Raw genomic sequence first — 24572 nt, forward strand, 5'->3', positions numbered from 1 at the left:
GCTAGCTACATTGTCGACGCATGCATCCCGCACATGAGTCATAAAAAATGAAAGCTTTCATATAGTTAAGGGGAAACTTCACTTACCTCCCTTATACTTTCGCGCTTTTTGCAGACACTCTCCCATTGTTCAAAAATTTTCACTTTGGTGTATCAAACTTTGTTTTGTTTAAGCTTAAAGAGTGTTTGGCACAAGTGTCAACATCAGTAATTATTGGCTTGCAGCCTTCTGTGAATAAGATGCAAGCGCTCTTATGTTATTGCATTTAACATTCTTTCATTTACTGTAATTGAGTTGCAGGAAAGATACCAGACCAAAGAGGTAGAAGTCCAAGCTTTTGTTTGGCATGTACTCATAGATCAGCATTTGTTCATCCCTCTCAATGCAAAATCCCAAAAGTCACACAAGATTTACATGTTGCAGTTTTGTAGTAAGTATAACCTCATTCTTAAACTCCTCAAACCCTTGAGTTGATGTTTTAGAAAGCTTTTTCACTGCTATTTCTTGTCCATTTGGTAATACACCCTGATAAATAAATAGACACCCATGATTAGTTGGTATCTTTCCATCATTGAGATACAGCTAGAAATTTTCTGCTCCTGCTGCCAAAAGGTAGCATAGGAGTGGTTTATAGATAGAGGTATGTTTCTGCCAATTTATTTAGTCTAAAACTTGAAGCACTTGTAATGATGATGAGGCAATGCCACAATATATGTAGTCTAACAGAAGTTTACCTTGTAAACGGGACCATAACCTCCCTCTCCAAGTTTATTTTCAAATGAAAGTCTCTGTAGCTGCCTTAATGTCAGCTAAAATAAAGACTTGCACATCAGGAACATTTCCATTAAAATCTCCTGCAGCTGCAATATGATTAATTTTGGACTCTGATTCTTTAGATGGAACAACCATTCCTATATTAACAGAAAAAAATAATAATAATGAGAAGATGCCCATAAGTGTTAGTTCCTCAATCATGGGGGTTAAAATAGTAAATGATCCTAACTTCCAATTATAGAAATTTTTACCGTTTAAATTGAGCATTCTCCCCCTTAAGCAACAGATTACAAGGCCCAGTAGAAGAATAACAGTAGTAGTTGTAGCCAAAACGATCACTAATAAATGCCCCTTGTGTTGTCCATTATTTCCTTCCTCTTGAGCTGATAATGCATCTCATGATTGAATTTATGAGAGACGAATATGTTAGAAAAGATCTTAAAACAATGTCACTGTCAGACTTCTAATACTTTGGATTGCTGAAATAATTGGATGTTCATATAGTTTAGTTTATTAAGGAAATGAGATAATCTTCTATAAATATCAATATTGTCATATATGTCATGTCTTATCTCTTTCTAAGACAACCCAATGACTACATGAAAAGTCAGTTTCTAAGTCCAGCCAAGTCAGGAGAAACATAAAAACAAAAGACAATAAGCTCATGTAGGCATGGGGATCCCCTCTAATTCCCACACCCAAGAGCCCCGGCCCCCTCTCATAGATGAAGGGCAGGGTAATAACAGGGGTCCCAATTGTAGGGTATCCCGATCCGTTCATGTGGACGCTTCCTTCAATAAAGTACATCATTTGACTGAAATCTGATTATTGTCAATCAAAACCCAAACAGTGAAAAAAAGAAAGAAAAAGATTATATGTATAATTGAACAGGAAAGGCCATTGAAATCTTGACAAGCATTAGCGAAAACTTGACATTGGCCTAACATTGAAATCTTTATTCCTGGGTTAAATAAAATGGGATGTACTTTCGTTTTTGTTTGGCCTAAGATGATCATTCAAGTTATATTGACATATTCAAATTCTTTAACTACGTGGGCAATTAGATAAGCATTCTAAAAGTATTATTTTAACATCAAATAGATTATCAAGACTGCTGCATTTCTTACCCGCTAGAGAAAGCTCCCAATTGTCATCATAAGAGACTTGCCACACAAAGTAGCCCAGTAGTTTCTTTTGCTTGGCAGAAGAAACCTTAATTTTGACCACCTCAACATCATCAAAGCCGACCCAGGCCGATCCAACTGTGAAGAATTTCACTACATATATAGCATTGTATCTTACATTAGCCCCATATCTCTTAATGTAAGCCTTGATTTCCTTATAGCTCATGTCTCCTTCAGGTGTAATGGCTGGACCAGTAGCCGGTGCACCAATAGCATTGTCGTTGGGATTCTTCAACGTCCACGCATAGCCATAGAAAGGCAAGCCCAAGACCAACTTTCCAGCAGGCAAGCCCCAACCAATCCATGCACCAACGCCATAATCCGTGCTAGCCTCGCTTGATGGATCAACTAAGGCTGCAAGAGCACCTGTAAAGTTTGACCACTGAGGCATATAGTAGTCATAAGCCATGACATGAACCCAATTCGAGTTATCCCTTATGGAGTCCACCGGAAAAGAAGCGCTATCCACATCTGGTGAGTATTGAACAGCCGCAGTCAAGATCAATTCTGTCTGGATAGAGTTTTTTGCCTCAGAATTCGCTGTGGCTCGCCGCTCCTTAAAGAGTAACCCCATATTGGTCATGTCGGAGCTTGTGTTTGCTGAAACCCAACAAAGGTCTAGGCCTTGGAAGCCATAAACCTTTGCTATCTTCATTGAAGAGTCGATGAAAGATTTTCTATAGAAAGCCCTGCTGACCATCAATGAAAGGACTGCGTAGTCTGCGCTTCCACCCCCAATGGAAAGGAGGGTGGTGATTGATGGGTTCTTTTGTTTAATAGTGTTAGTGAAGGTGGAGAAGTATGGCTATCGGAGGATGAGGTAGAGAGCTCGTAGGACGAAGAGTTTAGACCAGCAAAAGCATAAATAAGGTGACTAAAGAGGGCTAAGTTTATGTCTGAAACGGGGAACTCGCTGCCGGAGAACCAGTAACCCGCTTTGATCCAAGTTTGTGCAGATGAAGAGTTCAAGAGTAAAGAAAGAAAGATATGGGAAAGAAGAATGAGGACAATTTTGGAATACATCATGGAGCAAAGCTATACTTCAATTCTGAAGAAAGTAACAGCTTGCCATGAAAGTGGTGGAGATCAGGAGGTGGATTGATTTTGGAAGGATCTTCTGAGACCAGTGGCGGATTTAGGAATTGAAGTTACCAGGGGCGCAAGAAAATAATAAAACATAATAAAATTTTTTTTTTTTTTTCTCTTTATGTATTATATTTTTATTATAATATGATAAATACAATCAAAAGATAAATTATATTACAATATATGTATCACGAAGCAAATCAAACTCATCAAATTACCCTACAAAGAAAAAAACGAAAATCAAAGTAACTATTAAAAATCTTCATTTAACGACATCACAAACACATAATAATTTAAACTACTTTCGAAATAAATTAAGCACAATTAAATGACTAAAAGTATCTAAGAAAAATGAGTACCTTTGAGTGAATTAGTTATCTTGAAAAATTTCTTGAAAACATACAGACCACAAAAAGGAGTTAGTACTTGTGAATTTTGGTTGACAAAATGGTGATTGCGTGTTGAGCGGAAAGCAGGAAAAAACTTATATTTTATTTTTATTTTTATTTATTAAATATTTTTTGGACATTGCAGTCCAGCCAGTCCTCTCTAGTCTAGTAGAGATATTAAAAAATTTGTAGGGGGTACATTTTTGGATTTTGCTGGGCGGGTTGGAGACTAGAGAGCTTTTCTTTTTTTCTTTTTATTTTTACCAGGGGCACCATTCAAATTTCTTCAAATTTTTACTTTAAAATTTTTTTAAATTTTTTTTTTTACCGGGGGCGACCGCCCCTGGGTCGCCCCCACGTGTATCCGCCACTGTCTGAGACAGTCGAAGAGAGGAGAGGTACATTAATTGGCCGGTGTGTATGCGTAGTCATCTTTTGGGAACATGGCCCAAAACAGAGTTCAATGTTTTAATAATAACCTAAAATATTTTCCATCGAAAAAAGTTGTTCTTATTGGGAACATTGAAAGGAGGTTTTGCTGAAAGACTGAATTGCAAATAGGTATACGTCATTAAGACTATGGACAATGATATTAACGTCAGGAGTCGTAAGGACGATGTCCATTTTGTCTTTTTGGTGAGCAAAATAATTTCTTCAGCAAAGAGAAAGATACATGATAAAGTATGAATCAAATAAGGTATCATTTGTTGGACTTATTTTCACCTGCCCTACTTTCGTTGATATATATATATATTACACGAATGAATTTCATTCATGCATCGACCCTTTTTCAATAAAAAATTTGGTTTCGTTGCTCTATATATATGAATATTATTGAAAAACACATTTTTAACTACTATCTTATTTTGTTGATATGGTTGTGTCAATTGGCCTTTAATTTTTTTTTTGGGAAAGTCCACATAACCCCCTCAAACTACCACTTAATTGACAATATCCCCCCCAAACTTTCAATTGTGACAATGTCCCCCCCCAAACTACCAAAAATTGTCAATGTTCTCCCCAATGACGAAATTACCCTTAGTAGAATTAAAAAAAGAAAAGAAAAAAAAAAAACTAAAACTTCTAGAAAAAACCTAAAACTAACAAAAAAGAAAAGAAAAAAAAATCCAAACAACGGCCAATTTTTTTTTTTTTTTTAAATCAATTTTATAAGAAAAAAATTAAAAAAATTTCGATTTTTTTTTTATAAAAATTGAAAATTTTCGTATTTATTTTTATTTTTATTTTTGTTTTATAATTTTATTTAAATAAAAATTTACGTTTAAAAAAATAAAATTTTCGTTTAATAAAATGAAATTTTTTGTTTTTTAAAACTAAATAAAAAAATTAGTTTTTTTTTTAAGAATAAAAATTTCCGTTTAAAAAAAAATTAAAAAACTTTGTTTAAAAAAAATTGTTTTTTTTTTTAAATATTATCTTTCAGTTAAAATTTTTCGTTTTTTAAAAAATCAATTTTTTTTTTGACTTTATAGGGGTATTTTTGTCTTATTGAGAAATCTATAGGGGCATTTTTGTCCTATGGCTAGTCTTGGGGGGACATTGACAATGTTTTGGTAATTTGGGGGGGACATTGTCATAATTGAAAGTTTGGGGGGGACATTGTCAATTGGATGATAGTTTGAGGGGGGTATGTGGACTTTACCCTTTTTTTTTTTAAGATATTTTTTACTTAATTAAGGCCAATTGCAACTGTTTCATCAGCTGAATAAGATAATGATATAATAAAAATATAATTTTGAACATTATTACTCTATGCATATATAGTTCCTACGAATTTCCATAGATATGCATGTTCATGATTTAATAGCAAAACTTATTAGTGAATTACTACTGTAGCACTCCACCCACAGATTTCAAACCAAACAGAAACTGGGAAGGTACAGATTTGGTAGGATGAGGACAAACCTAGTCACACTCACGAAAAGGTCATGGCGATTTGAATATATATATAGTGCATGGACTTAAATTGTCCATGACCATTTTGTATTGCTCGACAAATTCATAATGACTTTACACAATGTAGACTATTAGGATTCCCCTCAATGTCAAAGTCAGCTGTGGATTATGAAAATACGAGTTTAGCAACAATGATGATAATAGAGTGATTGTTAATGACCATATAGACCATGTCTAAGAAAAATAAAAAATGGAAAAATGGGATTTTTTTTTTTTTTAAAATAACTATATAAGTTTCACACCTCCTCCAAGCTCATCGTGCAACTAGTTTGGAGATTGTTGCATCATTATTAGAACAAATTTCTGACTGCAATCTGTATTTATTTTTCTCCTCTTCATCTGTTTGCCTTGAAAAAGTTGACTTTTTTGGAGTTGTTAGAGCCACAGTTTCATTTTTTAGCATTGAAGAAACTTCTAACATAGATGGCCTGTCATTAGCATCTTCCTGAACGCATAAAAGAGCTATTTGCATACATGTAATTAATTTGCATGATGAAAGTGTCATCCAGAGTAGAATCCATAAATTGCATGCCTTTGCCTTCTTTTCACAGCTCATATGCCAGAAATTATAAAACATTAAGCATCAAATACTTGGAAAACAGAAAACAAGTGTAAAATTTTGATCTACGGTTGTCTTAGCAATGTTTACTAAAGTCACTAGCATATTCTAGGATGTTTAGGTTCTCATCCAAACCATAATAACGAGCGGTCCTCTTGCCACTAATGATTTGTAGAAGTAGAACTCCAAAGCTATAAACATCAGATTTGGTGGAGTACACTCCTTTTCTAACATACTCGGGAGGAACATAACTGCTACATTAGATTTTTTAACATCAAAATTAATTATGTAACTGACAAGAAAGCTTAGGTTATAAAGCTTTTTAGGAAAAGTAGTTACTATGTTCCAACAATCCGACCCGTATTTGCATCCTGATCATCTTTCTTGGAAATTCTAGCCATACCAAAGTCTGGGATCTTGGGTTTCATCTCGTCATCTAATAAAATGTTGCTAGCTTTCAAATCTCGGTGAATAATTGTCATTCTCGAGTATTCTTGAAGATATAGAAGCCCCTGAGTGATCCCTTCAATGATGTCAATGCGTTTTCTCCAATTCAATAGATACCGTCTCATAGGGTCTATATCAACCTCACCCCTCCCGTTAAGCTTTGGGGTTAAATTTGATAGTTAAAAAGTGAAATGATCATTATACCCATGTGAACTTTATGAAATTCAAAAATTATTCTTAAATTACAATGAATTTATATATATATATATATATATATATATATATATAAATTGTACGTGCCTTTCCCACATTGCAGAAGCTCAAAAGTGAGAACAATTAATAGACATCAAGTAATATTAGAATGTAGAAATATTCTAAGTTGTTATTTCTTATTTCTTTTTAACAATGTGCTTTTGCAACATATATATAGTTTCTAGCTACAATTCATCACTTTTTCACCCAGATGGTGATAATCATATTAAAAACAATACTAATATAATACCGTTTCTTTTATTGAAGAATCACACGCTTATTAATTCAGTGGAATATTCCAGGATCGATCTCATCAGATCAGTTCCATTTTTATACAAGGAAGAAATGCCATTGAGCTTGCATTATTTGGAATTTGTAGCAGCTTGTACGTGGGGAGACCTAGCATGGCGAAGCCGCTTCTCTTCAGAGAGTAGTCTCGCAAACCTGCAGCAACAAATTAATTAGGTTTTGATCATTAATTATTAACACCTGTTAGGATAATGGAGAGATAAAGATGAGCGGAAGAATAATAGGGAGAGCGGAAGCACACAATGGATTACATTGTATTGATATTGATTATGATAATGAATATAGATGCCTCTATTTATAGAGAGACAAGTAACCTATAAACTAAGGAAAGGTAAACTCAGTAGACTAATAATACTTAAGGAAGTAAATAACCCTCACATAATCTTCTTAACATCCCCCTCAAACTCAATGTGTAAACTTGAGTTTGGGTAAAAGAAAAGGGAAAGAAAAATGAATTCGCCGAAAAAGCTGCTTGTGCCGAAAGAGTTGCCGGAGTGACGCCATAAAAGTTGCTAGAGACCGGTGGATTCTACCTGAATTGAGCAATGCATTTAAGTTGGAGCTTAGTTCATTTGGTTGTAATTTGACTTAAAAACCATATACTAGTAATGAAGAAGCTCACCTGGTCGGCTGAGAAAAGCAGGACCGGTTAAATGGGGCTTGTTTCTGAAGCCTTCTCATGGATCACGCTCCCAAAGAAGGGTTATTAAAAAAAAAAAAAAAAGAAGCTTAAAACTAAGGAAGCAGTATATTCATAATGATTGGGACGTGTGAATTGGTCCCAACGTGCAACGCACTTGCAATATTAAATCAATTAAGTATTTAGAAAATGTCTTCTCTATCATGCAATAGTACTCGCATGTTATTTTCACATTATTTTCTAACATTTAAATATGATATATTCATTCTATTGTAGCGATCGACAATATTAAGGTTATTTTCAACGAAATTTATCATCAATAAATTTCAACATGTTGAACACGACAAACATGATTTGCATATGTGGTAGATGTCATATTTTAAATTTTTGGATCATCACTTACGCAGGGGCGAATGTAGCTATTGACTTGGGGAATCCTTGGGCGGCCAATTTCATTTTACTTTGTTTTGTTTTGTTTTGTTTTATTTTTGTTTATGGACATGTCACCATAATTGTCCCCAAGTTTAAATTTTATTTTTAACTTAAAAAATTATAAAATTGGGTTTACTGATAAAATAGTTTATCATAACCTTAAAAAATAACTTTAGGTACCTCCAACCGTACGTAGGTGTTTGTTTAAGCTTCTTAAAGAAATCTTTTTAACCTATGCATGCTAAATCACTAATTATCTTAAAAGCTTAAGCTTATAGGAAGAGGTAAATTTAATCATTTAATCAATACTTTAACACTTCCCCTCACGTGTGGGCTCAAATTCCTTTTAATAGGTGGAGCCCAACACGTGGAATATTTAATTTTAATGGGGGTGATTTGATAGAGTCAAGATTCGATCTCATGACCTTTGGCTCTGATACCATATTAAATTACCATTCATCCCAAAAGCTTAAGCTTATAGGAAGAGGTAAATTTAATCACTTAATCAATACTTTAACAATATATGCATACTATATATCCTCTTTGTTTATGGACTAATTAAAGACTCTCAATCAGAATTATCTGTCAAAATTAAGAGGGAAAATTTTGTTGGGTGTTTATTTCTTCCTTGTCTTTTAATTTTTTTTTTGGTAATTAAGTGATATGCTCCTTCTTCGGTTTAATTATTTCGTCTAATTAATTCTAATTATTTTATTTGTGTCGTGTAATATAAATTAACCTGGAGATGCTGGTGCCCCTCGATCTTTTGCTAAACTCAACGTAAAAATAATGCCAAGTAAGCTTCAAACACGAAAAGCAAATGATAAACGTGAAAATGGAATAATTTCTATTCTAGAAAAATGCTCGATTGGGTTAATATATAATACATCGATCGTTCTCGTCCTTAATTAAGGTTTCTGACAATATATATCACTGTCAAAATATACATAGATAAGTAGTATTTCATGAAGAAAAAATATCCTATATTTAATTCGGTGGAGTAAACTGATCTATTTGGTTTTAATATTAATTAATATAATATGCATGCAATAAAAATATACACGTTTACTTTATCTACTTGTTTCTATTTGGTTTTCGCTTTTAGGAATTTTTTTTTTCATTCCTTCTTATCTAAAAAAGGGTTTTCTCGGGTGTGGAATATTTGGCAGCTGGCAAGCTATGAGAATCTGTGGAACTTGTAAATTGGCCTCCAATTAATTGCAACTAAATTTCTCTTGCCGGCCGGCCGATTTCAACTTTGTAGTGCACCGGATTTTATTCTTTATAGCTATCACACCAAGTTTACATTGAAATTTTTTCAAAATTCCTTATCACACATAATCTCATATCATCATGGACAATCATGTACCATTAGCCCACCCCAATATCTTTTATTCTACCCATGCTAAACACAAGGCTAGTTCACGGTTAGTCCGGCCGGCTAGGTTGTCCTTATTGTGCTTAAATAAAAATTTGGAATGCAACCCTAGGCCTGACAAGAAAATTACTAAATTAGTCTTTATTCGCGCCAATTTGAGGTTAATTAAATATTTTGGTATGCCATTTATTTTTGATGTCCTTATTCGGGCTACGTCATTGATGTAGGACCATATTTTACCTATATTTTTGGTAAAAACGAAAATAAGGAAAATATCAAACATAATATTGGCGCGGTGCTGCTTGACCAAAATTTTATCCGTTCTCAAACAATGAAAATACAAAAAGAAAGATTGTCACGATTCTCACTGATTATCAATTTTATATTATGATTTATTTTTATTTTATTAGGATTTTATTCATTTCCTTAATAGGGTTATATTTGCTTTAATTAATTGCCTTTCTTATTAGGATTATGTTTACTTTTCCTTACTAGGATTATATTTACTTTCCTATTAGGATTAGATTTACTTTCTCTACTAGAAGTAGATTTACTTTCTCTACAAGTATTTCTCTTCTATAAATAGGCTTGCTTATTATGTAAAACTCGACTAATTGAATTATTATTAAATCAGAGAATTTTCTCTCAAATACTCTACTACGGAGTTTTATATTTCTTTTAGCCTGCGAGCTTGTTTTTATCTTTTTTGGTAGAAGGCGGTTTTATCTAGAAAACGGTTTTATGTTTTTGGGTAGAAGACGTCGAGACAAAGACGCTTCTTCTTGCAGAATTAAAGACGTTGCTCTTTGATTAGTTACCTTAGTCTTCCGCTACGTCAGTCATGATGTGCTTCAATGCTAGATGACTTTAGAAAAAGTGTTAGTTGCATTTGTACTATTACTTCAAATTACTAGTTAAGTTATAATTAGAACTCTTTATAATTGCTTATAAAGTCTAGTTAGACCTAATAAGAAACCGATATGAGATTTAATTAGCACCTAAGAGTAGGGGCAAAATTAGAATTTTAAGGGGGGGTGCAAATTTTTTTTTTTTTTTTTTGGGGGGGGGCCACCTTAAGGTGTTTTCGCTACCCATGAGTGCCTTGTAATCGACACACTCTATTTTTTTTTTTTTTTTTTTTAAGGAATCTTTCATATTCATTCATTGAAAAAATATAAAGAACATAAAGTCCTTACATCAGAGACTATAAAGCTCCACGTTGACTACGCATCTTTTCAATGTAAAATTGAGAAGGCCTCCTAATTAAATTTTATAAGAGATGAAATATGGTGAAGAAAATTGTATGATGCTGGCCTCGTCGTTCAATCTAAAAGTTGAAACATGCGGAAGAAAATTGTACAATGCCTTTTATTCGGTAATCCTTGGGTTTTACATAAAACCCCTTACAAGTTGTAAAAGTAATTCGGAAAAATGTCCCTAATCTTTTACTTTATTTGAAAGGAAAGATATATATCTTAATTTTCACCCAAGGGATTACATTATATGAAAAGAAATGCCATATATATATTGAGCTACAGCCCATTGGAACTTGCAGCAGACTTATTAGCATGGCGAAGCCGCTTCTCTTTAGAGAGTAGCCCCGCAAACCTGCAACAAATTAATAATTAGGTTAATTTTGATCATTAATTAATTATACCATAATTAATTAATTAAGTTGATAGTAGAAATTAATAAACCCTACCTTGTGAGAGCCTCTTTATTTGTCTCATTATCACCATAATTGACGTCCAGGCCAGTGTCCAAATTGACCTTAGAAACTCGTTTCTTAAGCAATTCATCACCAACTTCAACAAGATTGTCCAAATTCTTCTTTGTGGCTATATCTACGGAGGATACTTCCCCACTTAAATTGTCATCCTGCATCCATCGGTCGAGATCGATCGTTATAAAGAAGAAATATCGAACGGTCGATCAAAAGCTTTAATTTGATCAATCTCAAAAGATGGGCATGGATCATGGATGATATATATATATACCTGAATTCGGAGGTAGCTTCTCTCACATTGAAGAGCTTTAAAAACATTAGAAAGGTGGAAATCCACCATATCCGCACTTGCCTGAGAAAAAACGTCAACTATTGGGGTGGACCCATTACTGGTTAACCAATTTAACAGGCCCCACTTGGCTGCCTCGTGCGCGTTGTATTTCTCTTCAACTTTGGCAGACCCTGTTCCGATTGAAATCACCAGAAATCGTTCATAATCCATCGGTTTTATAGGATGGAAGTGAGGGCTTTTTCTGGTCACCTCCTTTGTTACTTCGCCAATGGCAACTAAAGCCTAAGTAAGTCGTACAAATTAAAGTTAAAAATTTGTTTGGGTATATATATATATATATATGAAATTAATTATTAATTTGATTTATTTATACTGACTGGATTATTTGCAGCGATGCCCCCGTCTATAAGGTGAAACTCTCTCACATTCCCTGCTGGATCTTTGGTTTCAAAGTAATGAGCTGGAAGATAAGTGGGTGCTGCTGATGTGGCAATGCACACGTCTGAAAGCAACGCATTTAAGCTTGGGTTTTTCTTCACCTACATGCACAGAAACACCAATATATATATATATATTCGACGTTCAGCTCCATATATAATTATGAATTTATGATTAGAATTATATATAGTTGATCGACATCGTTTTACGTCATCTAAGTTTGGGAGAAGAAGTTTGAACCTCGAAACTGGAGAAGATGGTTGGCTGGAGTCGCTTGATGTCAAACGTTGGGATAACAACATTTGTCAATGTCTGGTTCAATCTTGTGCTTCCAAGTCTTTCTTTCACAAGGCGATGTAGATATTTCCCATCGTATTTTGGTCCGTAAACAGCTTTGATAATCTTCGTAGCATATTTATACAACAGAAAACTGTATTGTGGAAATATTTTAGGACTGTGATTTAGGTAAAAGTCTTTAATATCCTTGGCAGCATACAGAGGTCTATTCTTCTCATTGGGGCTTGTTAGCATGGCCGTCACAAGACCACCCGTGCTTGTTCCTGCAATCACGTCAAAATAATCCGCGATTCTTGCATCTTCACCATCCAGCTTCTGCATCCATCATATATATATATATATATAAAATAGTAATTAATTAAGCTCTACTACTACTTGAATAATTAAATCTTACTTAATTTATATTAATTGATTGTACCTGGAGCTCAGACTCAAGGAAACAAAGGATAGTTCCTGGGATAAGCCCTCTGATTCCACCTCCATCAATACTGAGAATGGTGACCAGGTTTCCATAACTTGGAGGCTTGAGGGGTGCATGTAGTAGTGTTGCTTCCATGAGCTAGCTAGGGACTACTGAGGGTGCAGCTAGCTAAGTGTGTTGTGTGTGTGAGAGCTAGAGAGATGGAGAACTTTAACTTAGTGATCTGGATGCCTCTGTGATAAAACCTTGGGGGAATTTATAGAGTCATCTTTCTACCTCACTTTCCAAGTTCCTGCAGCCTTCTCATATGGATCACGCTCCAATCAAAAAAAGATGCTTCAAAGTTAATTGACCAACTTTTACTATAACTAAGGAACCATGCGTATTCATTTTGATTGGGACGTATGAATTAATTAATCCCAACGTGCAACACACTTGCAATAAATCAGGTATTTACGAAATGTCTTCTCTATCGACTATTAAGTCTATTTTCAACTTATAATTTATCATCAATAAATTTCAACATGTTGAACACGACAAACATGATTTGCATATTAAGGCTAAATGTCAGGTTTTAAATTTTTGTATCTTCACTTACCTAGGCGCGGATTTAGCTATTGATTTTGGGAATCCTTGGGCAGTTGGTCGGCCAATGTCATTTTCTTTGTTTTTTGGCTTATGCCACATGCAACCGGTACCCAAGTTTAAATTTTATTTTTAACTTAAAAATTTATAAAATTGGGTTTACTGATAAAATAATTTATTATAACCTACATAAATAACTTTAGGTACCTCCAACCGTGTTTGTTTAAGCTCACAAAGAGTATTTTCTCTTCCAGTAGAGATATTCTACATGCACTTTAAAATAAAACTATTACTAAAATTTGCTACTGACGGTAGGAGTACTTCGTAAACTTTTTTTATTATTATTTTTCTTTCCTTTAAAGTAGGAAAAAATAATAAAAAGAATATTTAAAAAAAAAAATAAAGAGTTGAATAGCTCCTCTTTATTTGGATGGAGATGGTCTTAGCTAGAGAAATTGTTTGAACCTATGTCTAGCTAATTTTTGCTATACTATAGATCCTCTTTGTTTATAGACTAATTTTTTATTCTTCCCATCATAGATGCTCTTATGACCAATTGGATTAATTCTATTATAATTATGCCTTCACGTGAATAAAGTATCAAACACCTTCAATTTGTATTTAATTAAACCATGCACATGAAATCAGATGTGGCATTTGGACCACAGTACTTATTATTTATTATATATTGTCTATATGTTTTATTTCTTAAATATTAAAGTAAAAAATGAAGATGAAAAACATAGAGTTTTTTATTATTGGTCAAATTTGATAATTGAGTGTGAAATTAATTGCAAAGACCACAATAAATTATTGGTTAACTTAAACACAAAGTCATTAGTAACTAGTACCCTGAGTAATTTTAAAAGTTCTTCTTATGTCACTCTTGTATCTAGTGGCGGAGCCACATAAGAGCCCGTGGGGGCTGTGGCCATCACAACCTTTTCATTTTTATTTTTATTTTAATAATTAAGGTTTGAAAATAGCCTCTACACATTTGTCATTTAAAAAAAAAAACACTTTTAAAAGACCATTGGCTTAAAAGTCTTTTTTTTTTTTTTTTTATCACTCTAAAGTTTTTTATTGAATTATTGGTAGCAAACTTCTTTTCTCTAGGATGTAAATAAGGCAAACTCATATATTATTTTGGTTGCATCACCTATCGAGCACTATTTGCCACTTAGATAATATTATAGGATTCATATAAAATTAGGTTGTAGAAAATTTCGAAATATATGTTTAAAAAAAAAAAAAGTTGGATAGTGTTCATAATCAAAGCAAAAAAGTAAACACTTCCGATGTATATAATTTATTTCATGATTACTTGTGTGTGTGTGTGTGTGTTTTTTAACTCTATGATTGTTTATTTGTTGTTTATCAATGGTTGTGTGTGTGTGTTTCTACCCTATGATTGTTTATTTGTTGTTTATCAATGGTTGTTTCTTATATAATTTTAATTTAAAAATTTAGGTTCTTAAATTACAATTTCAAAATTAAATGTGTACATGTGTGTGTTTCTACTCTATGATTGTTTATTTGTTGTTTATCAATAGTTGTTTCTTATCACTACAAAAATTATGATCATTAGCGGCGACCCACAGTCGTCGCTAATGAGCAAAAAGTTGCCGCTATTTACAAATACCGACGACATGCGACTGCTATTTGGTGGTTGGTAGGAAGCCGACGATAATGCCAAATACCGGCGACTTTCAAGGTGGCCGCTAATGACAACTCATTAGCGGCCACTCTAGGTTGCCGCTAATAATTTTTTTTTTGCCAAAAAAAAAAAAAGTTCAAAATGGTTCAATGGTCGCCGCTATTGGTATATCATTAGCGGCAACCACCGAGTCGCCGCTAATTGTATGTCATTAGCGGCGACTCAATGTCGCCATTAATGATATAAGAAAATTAAAAAAAAAAAAAAAAAAAAAGACCGTCAATAGCGGCCACATGGATTAGCGGCAACTCTAAGTTGCCGCTATTCCTCTATCATTAGCGGAAACTCTAAATTGCCGCTATTTCTCCATCATTACCGGTGACCTAGAGTTGCCGCTATTCTTCTGTCATTAGCAGCCATATAGAGCCGCTGCTATTTATCTCATTAGCAGCAATTTAGAGGTTGCCGCTAATGATATGTAATTGTAATTTAAAAATTTAGGTTCTTAAATCACAATGTCAAAATTAAAAACTATTTATCCATAATAAAAGAAGTTAACATTTCAAAAAGTAATAAACCATCGGATTTTAATGACAAAACTTCAAATCTTAAAGGGTTGTTAAATAATGTCATTCTAAAACTCTAGTGGTAAAAACCTAACGGTTGTAGATAAAAAATATTTAATTTTTTATTTTAAATTGCATTTATTATATTTTTAAATTGGCCCCCTACAATAGTATATTTCTAACTCCGCCATTGCAGTTGTATCACTCTAAAAATGAGATGGCTTTTAAAATAACCATTTGATCAAAATTCAATAATGATCAATTGTAAGTTCAATAGTAATTTTAAGAGCCACATCATTCTTTGAGAGACACAAGAAAAACTTGTAGCATTACTCCTAGCAACTACCTCGGTCACATCTCTTCCCCCAAGGCAACCATCCCTAGCCTTATCAATTTCATGTTAAAAAAGAAAAAAGCTGAATTAAGTATTGATCTTTTAGATCTTTATATAACATTTTGCAAAACCAAATGATAATTCAATCTAAATGTGTGGTTGTATAATTTTGTGATAGTAGGAAAATGATAAAGGCACAACTTAAACCCAACTTTAACCCAACTTTTCTCTTAAGTGTAAAAAAATAAAAATAAAAAATTGCATGTGGATGAGAGAGAGAGCCTTAAACTAGAGAGAGAAAGAGAAATTTAGTCTAGAAGTTTGGCCAAAGTTGAGTTTAAGTTGTGGCTGTATCACACCTCGTGATAGTATACCATGGAATTTAAGAATAATAGTCACAATGGAAGACTATTATTGACTGACATAATACCACTGAGTCACACTTACACTTGGAGATTATCCTGAGTTACAGTTGAAGTTTAGCTATAGTTAAAGACTTATCATCTAGTTAGAGTAGAAATCTATTTGTTTCTAACATGATTCTCCTATAAATATGAGTATATTATATTGTAAACAAAATTTAGAGAATAGAGTTTAATACAACCTTAGGGCTTTATCCTAGGTCATAGACCAAAATTTTGTTGGGTGTTTATTCCTTGTCTTTCGTTTAATTTCGTTTAATTAATTCTAAGTATTTTCTTTGTGCCGTGTAACCTAGAGAAGCTGGGCCTCTCTTTGGCTAAACTCAACGTATATATAAATGTAATGCCAAGTAAGCTTCAAATTAACACGGAAAGCATGCATGATAAAGGTGAAAATAGAATAATCTCAATCTATTCTATAAAAAAATGCTCGATTAACGGGTTAATATATAACACATCGATCGTTCTCGTCCTTAAGTTACTGACAATATATATATATTTTTTGACAATGATTGTCAAAATATATATAGATAAGTCAGAGACGGAACTGGGGGTACTGGCAGGGGCATGGTCCCCCAAATTATAAGAGAAAAAAAAAAAAATTATAAGGCAAAAAAAAAATTATTTTTGGTCCCTTCTCAAATTTTTTTTTTCCCTAGGTCCCCCAAATTTAAAGCTGGTTCGTCCATGAGATAAGTATTTCATGAAAATATATATATATAATTCGGTAAAACGTGGAGTAAACTGATCATCTATTTAGTTTTAATATTAATTAACGACAGAAATTTCCCTCAAACTAGTTTGGAAAAAATTTTCTTCAACCTCATCTAATAAGTGCCAAGTGTTATCTCTCATATATTTTTTTAATATTTTAACAATAATTTATTGTCAATCCACTAATCTAGGAATCTAAACATTAATTTCTTAAAAATTTAAAAATGTTGAATGACATTTGTCACTTATTGGAATATGTTGAAAAAAATTTCCTCCAAAATTGTATGCATGAGGTGAAGATATAATAATATTCATGCAATTAAAAATATATATATACACGTTGTTTCTGTTTGGTTTTCGCTTTCAGGGAAATATTTTTTTCAATATTCGTTCTTATCTAAAAGGTTTTTCTCGGGCGTGGAGTACTGTTTGGCAGCAACCTATGAGAATCTTATTCCCTTTCCCCTTTCCCCGCTTTGAATAAAAAAATAAAATAAAAATAAATAAAGCTATGAGAATCTTATATAATAGAGGTAATTTCATTTAAAATTTTTGAATTTTCATGTGATTTGATAAGCTCCTGAATTTCAAAACCTCTCATTTTGAATCCCTAAACTTTTAATTGCAATCAATTTATCCCTTCTGTCAATTTTTGCCGTTAAAACTTTTAAAAAGATAAAATTACACTTCAATTTTCTTTTATTAAAAAAAATGGAATAAAAAAAATAAAATAAAAAAGGGTCACAAGGTGGCCCAACCGTGGGTCACCTTTTGAATAATATACTTTTAATTTTTAATTTGAAATTAAGGATAAATTTGAAATTTTATAAAAAAAGTCAGAAGTATAAACGTCATTGTCTTACTTTTAATATTTAAAATCTGGCGGAGTGGTTCAAATTGACTATAATTGAAAATTCATGAGTTTAAAGTGAGAGGTTTTTAAGTTTTGAAAGCTTATCAAATTGCGTGATAATTAATTTAAGGATATAAAGTGAAGTTACCTTTATATAATATAATATGAATAGATTCAAGTTTTGTGGAACTTGTAAATTGGCCTCCAATTTGCAAAAGGAAAATAATTTTAAAATATTCATCAACTAAATTTCTCTTGCCTGCCGATTTCAACTTTTTAGTGCACTGATATCTCGAATTTAGCTTATGGATTTAAGAAATTTCCATAAGGTCTACTTGTGAATTTTATTAATTAATTGTTGCTATCACACCACGTACGTTTACATTGAAATGTGTTCAAATTTCATTAGCATACATAAGGCCCGTTTGGGAGTGCGATTTTAATAAGTGCGATTTTAAAAATTGCGTTTTTAAAACCGCTACTTTTTAAAATCACATAGGCGTTTGGTAAAACATACTTAAAAGTATTTTTTTTTTATCAATTGAGTATTTGGATAACATTAGCATATAATTACGGTTTCATAATCAAATTACCAATAAGGATGAACAAGACAGAGAGGATGAAGAAAAAAAAAAGAGAAAATAAGGGTTTTAATATATTTTAAGTGGATATTCTTAGTATTTTTTTCATTCTCGTTCTAAAAAATGTAACTATTGTGCCAAATATCTTTTTAATAAAAATCGTGATTTTGTTTTAAATTCGCACTTTTTCAAATAAGCACCCTTTAATCAGCTTATGAAAATCGCAAAATTTTTTTCAATTTTAAAATTGCAATCCCAAACATCTTAAAGTTGCTATTTGGTTTAAAATTGTTAATTATTTTTTAAAAAACGCAGCCTCAAACGCACCCATAATCTCAATCATATCATGGCTAATCTTCACCCTTAGCTCGATCAGCCCAATATATTTTATTCTACCATGCTAAACAGTAAACACAAGGCTACTTCACGGGTCCGCCAAGGCTGTCCCTATTGTGCTTAAATTAATAAAAATTTGGAATGCAGCGCCCTGACAAGAAAATTATAAAACTAATCAAACTTTATTCGCACCAACTTTAGATAAATTAATTTTACATACTATTTGTTTTTTGGGTCGTGATTCACCCAACGAGCACGCCAGGCAAAAAAAAAAAAAAAAAAATTAATATTTTAATAAAAAAAAAAAAAATTGTTTGGCATGCGTTGCACGCTGGCGTTCTATTTTACTTCACCCTTGTTTTTTACGTCCTCTTCTAGGTCACGTCATGCTATAATACTCCAATGCCCCACGGCCTTAGAAAAAATGTTAACTAGCTAGTTATATTTACGCTATCACTTCAAATTATTAACTAATCAAGTTATAATTGAAACTCTTCGCTTATAAAACTCAGTTTCCCATAATAAAAAATAAATATGAGATCAACTTAATACCTATAAGTATCTTTATAATTCATTCACTTTATCTATGTTGGCTAGCTACTCACTTTCTCAATATAAAATTAGGAAGGCCTCTTAAATTTTTTATATAAGATGAAATATGCTGAAGAAAATTGTCTGATATATATGATGTCTCTTATTCAATAAACCTTGAGTTTTATTAGCAAAAAATAATAATAATAAATAAACCTTGAGTTTTATAAAAAAACCATTACAAGTTGTAAAAGTAATAAATTAGGGAAAATATCCCTAATTATTTTCTACTCTATTTGAAGAGAAAAATACTCTCTAATTTCCTCCTAAGGAATTACATTATTTGAAAGGAAATATACTCCCTAATTTTCTCTTAAGAGATTGCATTATTTGAAAAGAAAGATAGTAAATAAATGGTGATATCATGTTGATACATATATAAGGTACACTGTACACTAGTAATTAAACCTAGAGATTGGAGGTGATTGATATTCCATCGTGTCCTAAAAACTTGTTTGTATTTGCTGATATATTTTCTCTCGATCTTTCCTTTCTGTCCCTCGACGTCGTTCCTTTTCTCGGGAAAGTTTTTTTGCGAACCTGCAGTAAGAGATAATTAAGAGGAGTTCTATCTATAATCAGTACGTACTCATGCAATAAACGATATTAATAATTATTATGATAACATATACATATATAATATACATATTCCATACCTTTTAAGGGCATCCTCATTAGTGCCACCATTTTCGCTTGTTACAGTCTGCCCCGTCTCCCAATTCACCCCAGATTCCGGTTGGTCCAACAGATGTTGCCCGATATCCACAAGGTTGTCCAGGTTCTCTTTTGTAGCAACATCAACTGAAGCTGCTGTCCCTTTCAACGTATCATCGTGACCACACATCACAAATGCATCAAATAATCAAAACGAAATTAATTTTAACCACTACTTCCACAATGCATTTAAATATATAATTAATAAATTAAATCGAGTTCGGTGAATGGTTTGTGTCGTTGAAGCTAATTTCTTGAATGCGGAGATAATTCCTGGTCTTGCAATGATAATATTTATCTTTTTTAATTACGGATTCCTAGATTTATCATATTTTTGTGTAACAAAACTAGTCAGATGAAGAACTTGAGAGTTAACGACGTTAATTAATTTGATGGATTTGTTTGGCCATATTAAAGAGATTTAACCAGCTTAATTATTGCAAACATATACATATAAACTAATCCTCTAGTTGGGAACATTAATTCTCTATAGTTGGGAACATAGTTCAAATCCATTCCACAATATTTGACAGTTTCAGACATACATGCACAAACTATGTGTTGACTTGCACCGAGTTTTTTAATCAAGTATTTCGTCAAAAACTATTATTTATAAGGCTTAATTTATTGACATGTTCACCTTATCAGCGTCTTTTACAATTTTAGAGTATGGATGTTACTCATATTTAACATAATGCCTCTTGATAAATTTTACAATTTATGTGAGCTGTAAAATCCGTATCTCGTCAGTGTCTTCTATCTTTGACCTAACCAACTACGTCCCCTATCTAATAGAAGTATGCGTTGACCAGTATAAGAATGCCTTGTGTCATGTAAGGTATAAGAAGCTCAGGTTTTTCTCTCACAATTGATCGATCATATATATATAATATCCACATGTATTTATTCAAACTTTCCGTGCATAATATTCAAACTAAACCCGTAAACTTCCTAATATATACTCACATGCATTTATCCAAGACAGGACAAAGAAATATTTCCTGCGAAGAAATTAAATTACGTACTAATTAGGATGAGTGTAACTGTCATGACAAGTCGTTTACGTATATTTTATATTTAATTAATTATTCCTCGTCATTAATAAGTCATGCAGCGGTCCATTGGCATTTGAAGCCGACCTTTTATTTAGTAATCCTTAGGTTTTACATAAAACCCCTTACAATTAGTTGTAAAAGTAATTAGGAAAAACGTCCCTAATCTTTTACTTTATTTGAAAGGAAAGATATATATCTTAATTTTCACCCAAGGGATTACATTATATGAAAAGAAATGCCATATATATATTGAGCTACAGCCCATTGGAATTTGCAGCAGACTTATTAGCATGGCGAAGCCGCTTCTCTGTAGAGAGTAGCCCCGCAAACCTGCAACAAATTAATAATTAGGTTAATTTTGGTCATTAATTAATTATACCATAATTAATTAATTAAGGTGATCATAGTAGAAATTAATAAACCCAACCTTGTGAGAGCCTCTTTATTTGTCTCATGATCACCATAATTGACGTCCAGGCCAGTTTCCAAATTGACCTTGGAAACTCGTTTCTTAAGCAATTCATCACCAACTACAACAAGATCGTTCAAATTCTTCTTTGTGGCTATATCTACGGAAGATACTTCCCCACTTAAATTGTCATCCTGCATCCATCGGTCGAGATCGATCGTTATATATAAAGAAAAAAAAATCAAACGGTCGATCAAAAGCTTTAATTTAATCAATCTCAAAAGATGGGCATGGATCATGGATGGTATATATACCTGAATTCGGAGGTAACTTCTCTCACATTGAAGAGCTCGGAAAACATCAGAAAGGTGGAAATCCACCATATCCGCACTTGCTTGAGAAAACACGTCAACTATTGGGGTTCCACCATTACTAGTTAACCAATTTAAGAGACCCCACTTGGCTGCCTCATGCGCGTTGTATTTTTCTTCAGTTTTGGCAGACCCTGTTCCGATTGAAATTACCAGAAATCGTTCATAATCCATCGGTTTTATAGGATGAAAGTGAGGGCTTTTTCTGGTCACCTCCTTTGTTACTTCGCCAATGGCAACTAAAGCCTACGTAAGTCGTACAAATTAAAGTTAAAAACTTGTTTGGGTGCGTTTATATATATATATATATGAAATTAATTATTAATTTGATTTATTTACACTGACTGGATTATTTGCAGCGATGCCCCCGTCTATAAGGTGAAACTCTCTCACATTCCCTGCTGGATCTTTGGTTTCAAAGTAATGAGCTGGAAGATAAGTGGGTGCTGCTGATGTGGCAATGCACACGTCTGAAAGCAACGCATTTAAGCTTGGGTTTTTCTTCACCTACATGCACAGAAACACCAATATATATATATATATTCGACGTTCAGCTCCATATATAATTATGAATTTATGATTAGAATTATATATAGTTGATCGACATCGTTTTACGTCATCTAAGTTTGGGAGAAGAAGTTTGAACCTCGAAACTGGAGAAGATGGTTGGCTGGAGTCGCTTGATGTCAAACGTTGGGATAACAACATTTGTCAATGTCTGGTTCAATCTTGTGCTTCCAAGTCTTTCTTTCACAAGGCGATGTAGATATTTCCCATCGTATTTTGGTCCGTAAACAGCTTTGATAATCTTCGTAGCATATTTATACAACAGAAAACTGTATTGTGGAAATATTTTAGGACTGTGATTTAGGTAAAAGTCTTTAATATCCTTGGCAGCATACAGAGGTCTATTCTTCTCATTGGGGCTTGTTAGCATGGCCGTCACAAGACCACCCGTGCTTGTTCCTGCAATCACGTCAAAATAATCCGCGATTCTTGCATCTTCACCATCCAGCTTCTGCATCCATCATATATGTCCCCAAAAATAGTAAATAATTAAGCTGTACTACTACTTGAATAATTAAATTTTACTTAATTTATATTAATTGATTGTACCTGGAGCTCAGACTCGAGGAAACAAAGGATAGTGCCTGGGATAAGCCCTCTGATTCCACCTCCATCAATACTGAGAATGGTGACCAGGTTTCCGTAACTTGGAGGCTGGAGGGGTGCATGTGTTAACGTTGCTGCCATGAGGGACTACTGAAGGTGCAGCTAAGTGTTTTGTGTGTGAGAGAGCTAGAGAGAGAGAGAGCTTTTAATGATCTTGATGCCTCTTTGATAAAACCTTGGGGAATTTATAGACTAATCTTTCTAGCTCACTTTCTAAGTTCCTGCAGCCTTCTCATGGATCACGCTCCAATTAAAAAAAAAGAAGCTTCAAACTTAATTGACCAGGTTTTACTATAACTAAGGAATTGAACCATATTCATTTTGATTGGGCCGTATGAATTAATTAGTCCCATCGTGCAACATACTTGCAATAATTAAATCAAGTATTTAAAAAAAGTCTTCTCTATCATGCAATACATTATTTTTTAACATATATATATATACTATTATTGCAGCGACAATATTAAGGTTATTTTCAACGAAATTTATCATCAATAAATTTCAAATGTTGAACACGACAAACATGATTTGCACATGTGCTAAATGTCATGTTTTAAATTTTTGTATCATCACTTAGCTATATATATACACACACGTACCTAGCTAGGGGCGGATTTAGCTATTGACTTTTAGAATCCTTGGGGCGGCCAATGCCATTTTATTTTTTTATTTTTGTTGCTTATGGACATGGTCACGTACGTACATGGCACCACAATGGTCACCAAGTTTAAATTTTATTTTTAACTTAAAAAAAAATTAAAAAATTGGGTTTACTAATAAAATAATTTATTATAACCTACATAATTAAATAACTTTAGGTACCTCCAACCGTACGTGTTTGTTTAAGCTCACAAAGAGTTTCTCTTCCAGCACTTTGTAAAAGTTTAAAATAAAAGTTTTACTACAAATAAGAAATAAAAAATAAGAAATAAGAAATAATATTATTATTATTTAAAGAAAGTAGAGTTGAATAGACCCTTCAAAGAGTTTCTCTTACAGTTTTATTATTATTATTTCTCTTATTTCCCTTCAAATAATTAAGAAATAAAAAATAATATTTAAAGAAAGTAGAGTTGAATAGATCCTCTTTGTTTGAATGGAGATGCTCTTAGAAAAATTCTTTGAACCTATGCCTAGCTAATTTTGGCTATACTATAGACCCTCTCTGTTTATAGACTAATTTTTTATTTTTCCCATAATTATAATAGATTAATTCTAGGAGTAACTTCACTTTAAATTTTTAAACTACCATACGATTTGACATATCCCCCCTCCCCCCCGCGTGCGGGTGTGGGAACTTCGAAACTTTTCAATTTAGACTCTTGAACTTTCAATTGTAATTAATTTGAACCTCTCCGGCCATCAAATTTTAAACATTAAAAATGATACAATGACGTTTATACCTTTAACTTTTTTATAAAATTTCAAATTTACCCTTAATTTCAAATTAAATTTTTTTTTAAAAAAAAATCACAAGGTTTTAAATAAAAGAAAATTGAAGGGTAATTTTGTCTTTTTAGGGGTGGGGTTTTAACGGTAAAAATTGACAGATGGGTTCAAATTGATTGCAATTGAAAGTTCATAAGTCCAAATTGAGAAGTTTCAAAATT

General features: G+C 32.8%; 2 protein-coding genes and 2 pseudogenes across 2 annotated transcripts; all 4 read right to left on the bottom strand.

The window, feature by feature from the left end:
• Positions 1-276: 276 nt before the first annotated feature.
• LOC132185589 (class V chitinase-like) lies at positions 277-2981 on the bottom strand (annotated as a pseudogene).
• A 2682-nt stretch (positions 2982-5663) lies between these two features.
• On the bottom strand, positions 5664-6451 carry LOC148584302 (cysteine-rich receptor-like protein kinase 19 pseudogene; annotated as a pseudogene).
• A 579-nt stretch (positions 6452-7030) lies between these two features.
• On the bottom strand, positions 7031-12736 carry LOC132184701 (patatin-like protein 2). The gene is made up of 6 exons (XM_088518059.1): positions 12599-12736; positions 12124-12495; positions 11823-11984; positions 11425-11727; positions 11130-11305; positions 7031-7112 (listed from the first exon to the last, which is right to left on the bottom strand). Exons 1-6 carry the CDS (start codon positions 12734-12736, stop codon positions 7031-7033), a joined length of 1233 nt encoding a protein of 410 aa, XP_088374185.1.
• Positions 12737-19683: 6947 nt separating this feature from the next.
• On the bottom strand, positions 19684-23043 carry LOC132185585 (patatin-like protein 2). The gene is made up of 6 exons (XM_088518119.1): positions 22906-23043; positions 22436-22807; positions 22135-22296; positions 21733-22035; positions 19897-20072; positions 19684-19780 (listed from the first exon to the last, which is right to left on the bottom strand). Exons 1-6 carry the CDS (start codon positions 23041-23043, stop codon positions 19684-19686), a joined length of 1248 nt encoding a protein of 415 aa, XP_088374245.1.
• Between the last annotated feature and the right edge of the window lie 1529 nt (positions 23044-24572).

Source organism: Corylus avellana, chromosome 7 (assembly GCF_965113065.1).
Source record: "Corylus avellana chromosome 7, dhCorAvel1.hap1.2, whole genome shotgun sequence".
Classification (NCBI taxonomy): domain Eukaryota; kingdom Viridiplantae; phylum Streptophyta; class Magnoliopsida; order Fagales; family Betulaceae; genus Corylus; species Corylus avellana.

What these genes read in the sequence shown, in the direction of transcription:
- LOC132184701 (XM_088518059.1), bottom strand. Translation starts at nt 12,736, where the DNA reads ATGGAAGCAACACTACTACATGCACCCCTCAAGCCTCCAAGTTATGGA. An exon ending in TCCTTGAGTCTGAGCTCCAG is followed by an intron (nt 12,496 to 12,598) that starts GTACAATCAATT and finishes TGATGGATGCAG; the next exon opens with AAGCTGGATGGTGAAGATGC. An exon ending in AATAAAGAGGCTCTCACAAG is followed by an intron (nt 7,113 to 11,129) that starts GTAGGGTTTATT and finishes TTGTTGCTGCAG; the next exon opens with GTTTGCGAGACTACTCTCTG.
- LOC132185585 (XM_088518119.1), bottom strand. Translation starts at nt 23,043, where the DNA reads ATGGCAGCAACGTTAACACATGCACCCCTCCAGCCTCCAAGTTACGGA. An exon ending in CCATCTTCTCCAGTTTCGAG is followed by an intron (nt 22,297 to 22,435) that starts GTTCAAACTTCT and finishes CTGTGCATGTAG; the next exon opens with GTGAAGAAAAACCCAAGCTT. An exon ending in GCATCGCTGCAAATAATCCA is followed by an intron (nt 22,036 to 22,134) that starts GTCAGTGTAAAT and finishes CGACTTACGTAG; the next exon opens with GCTTTAGTTGCCATTGGCGA.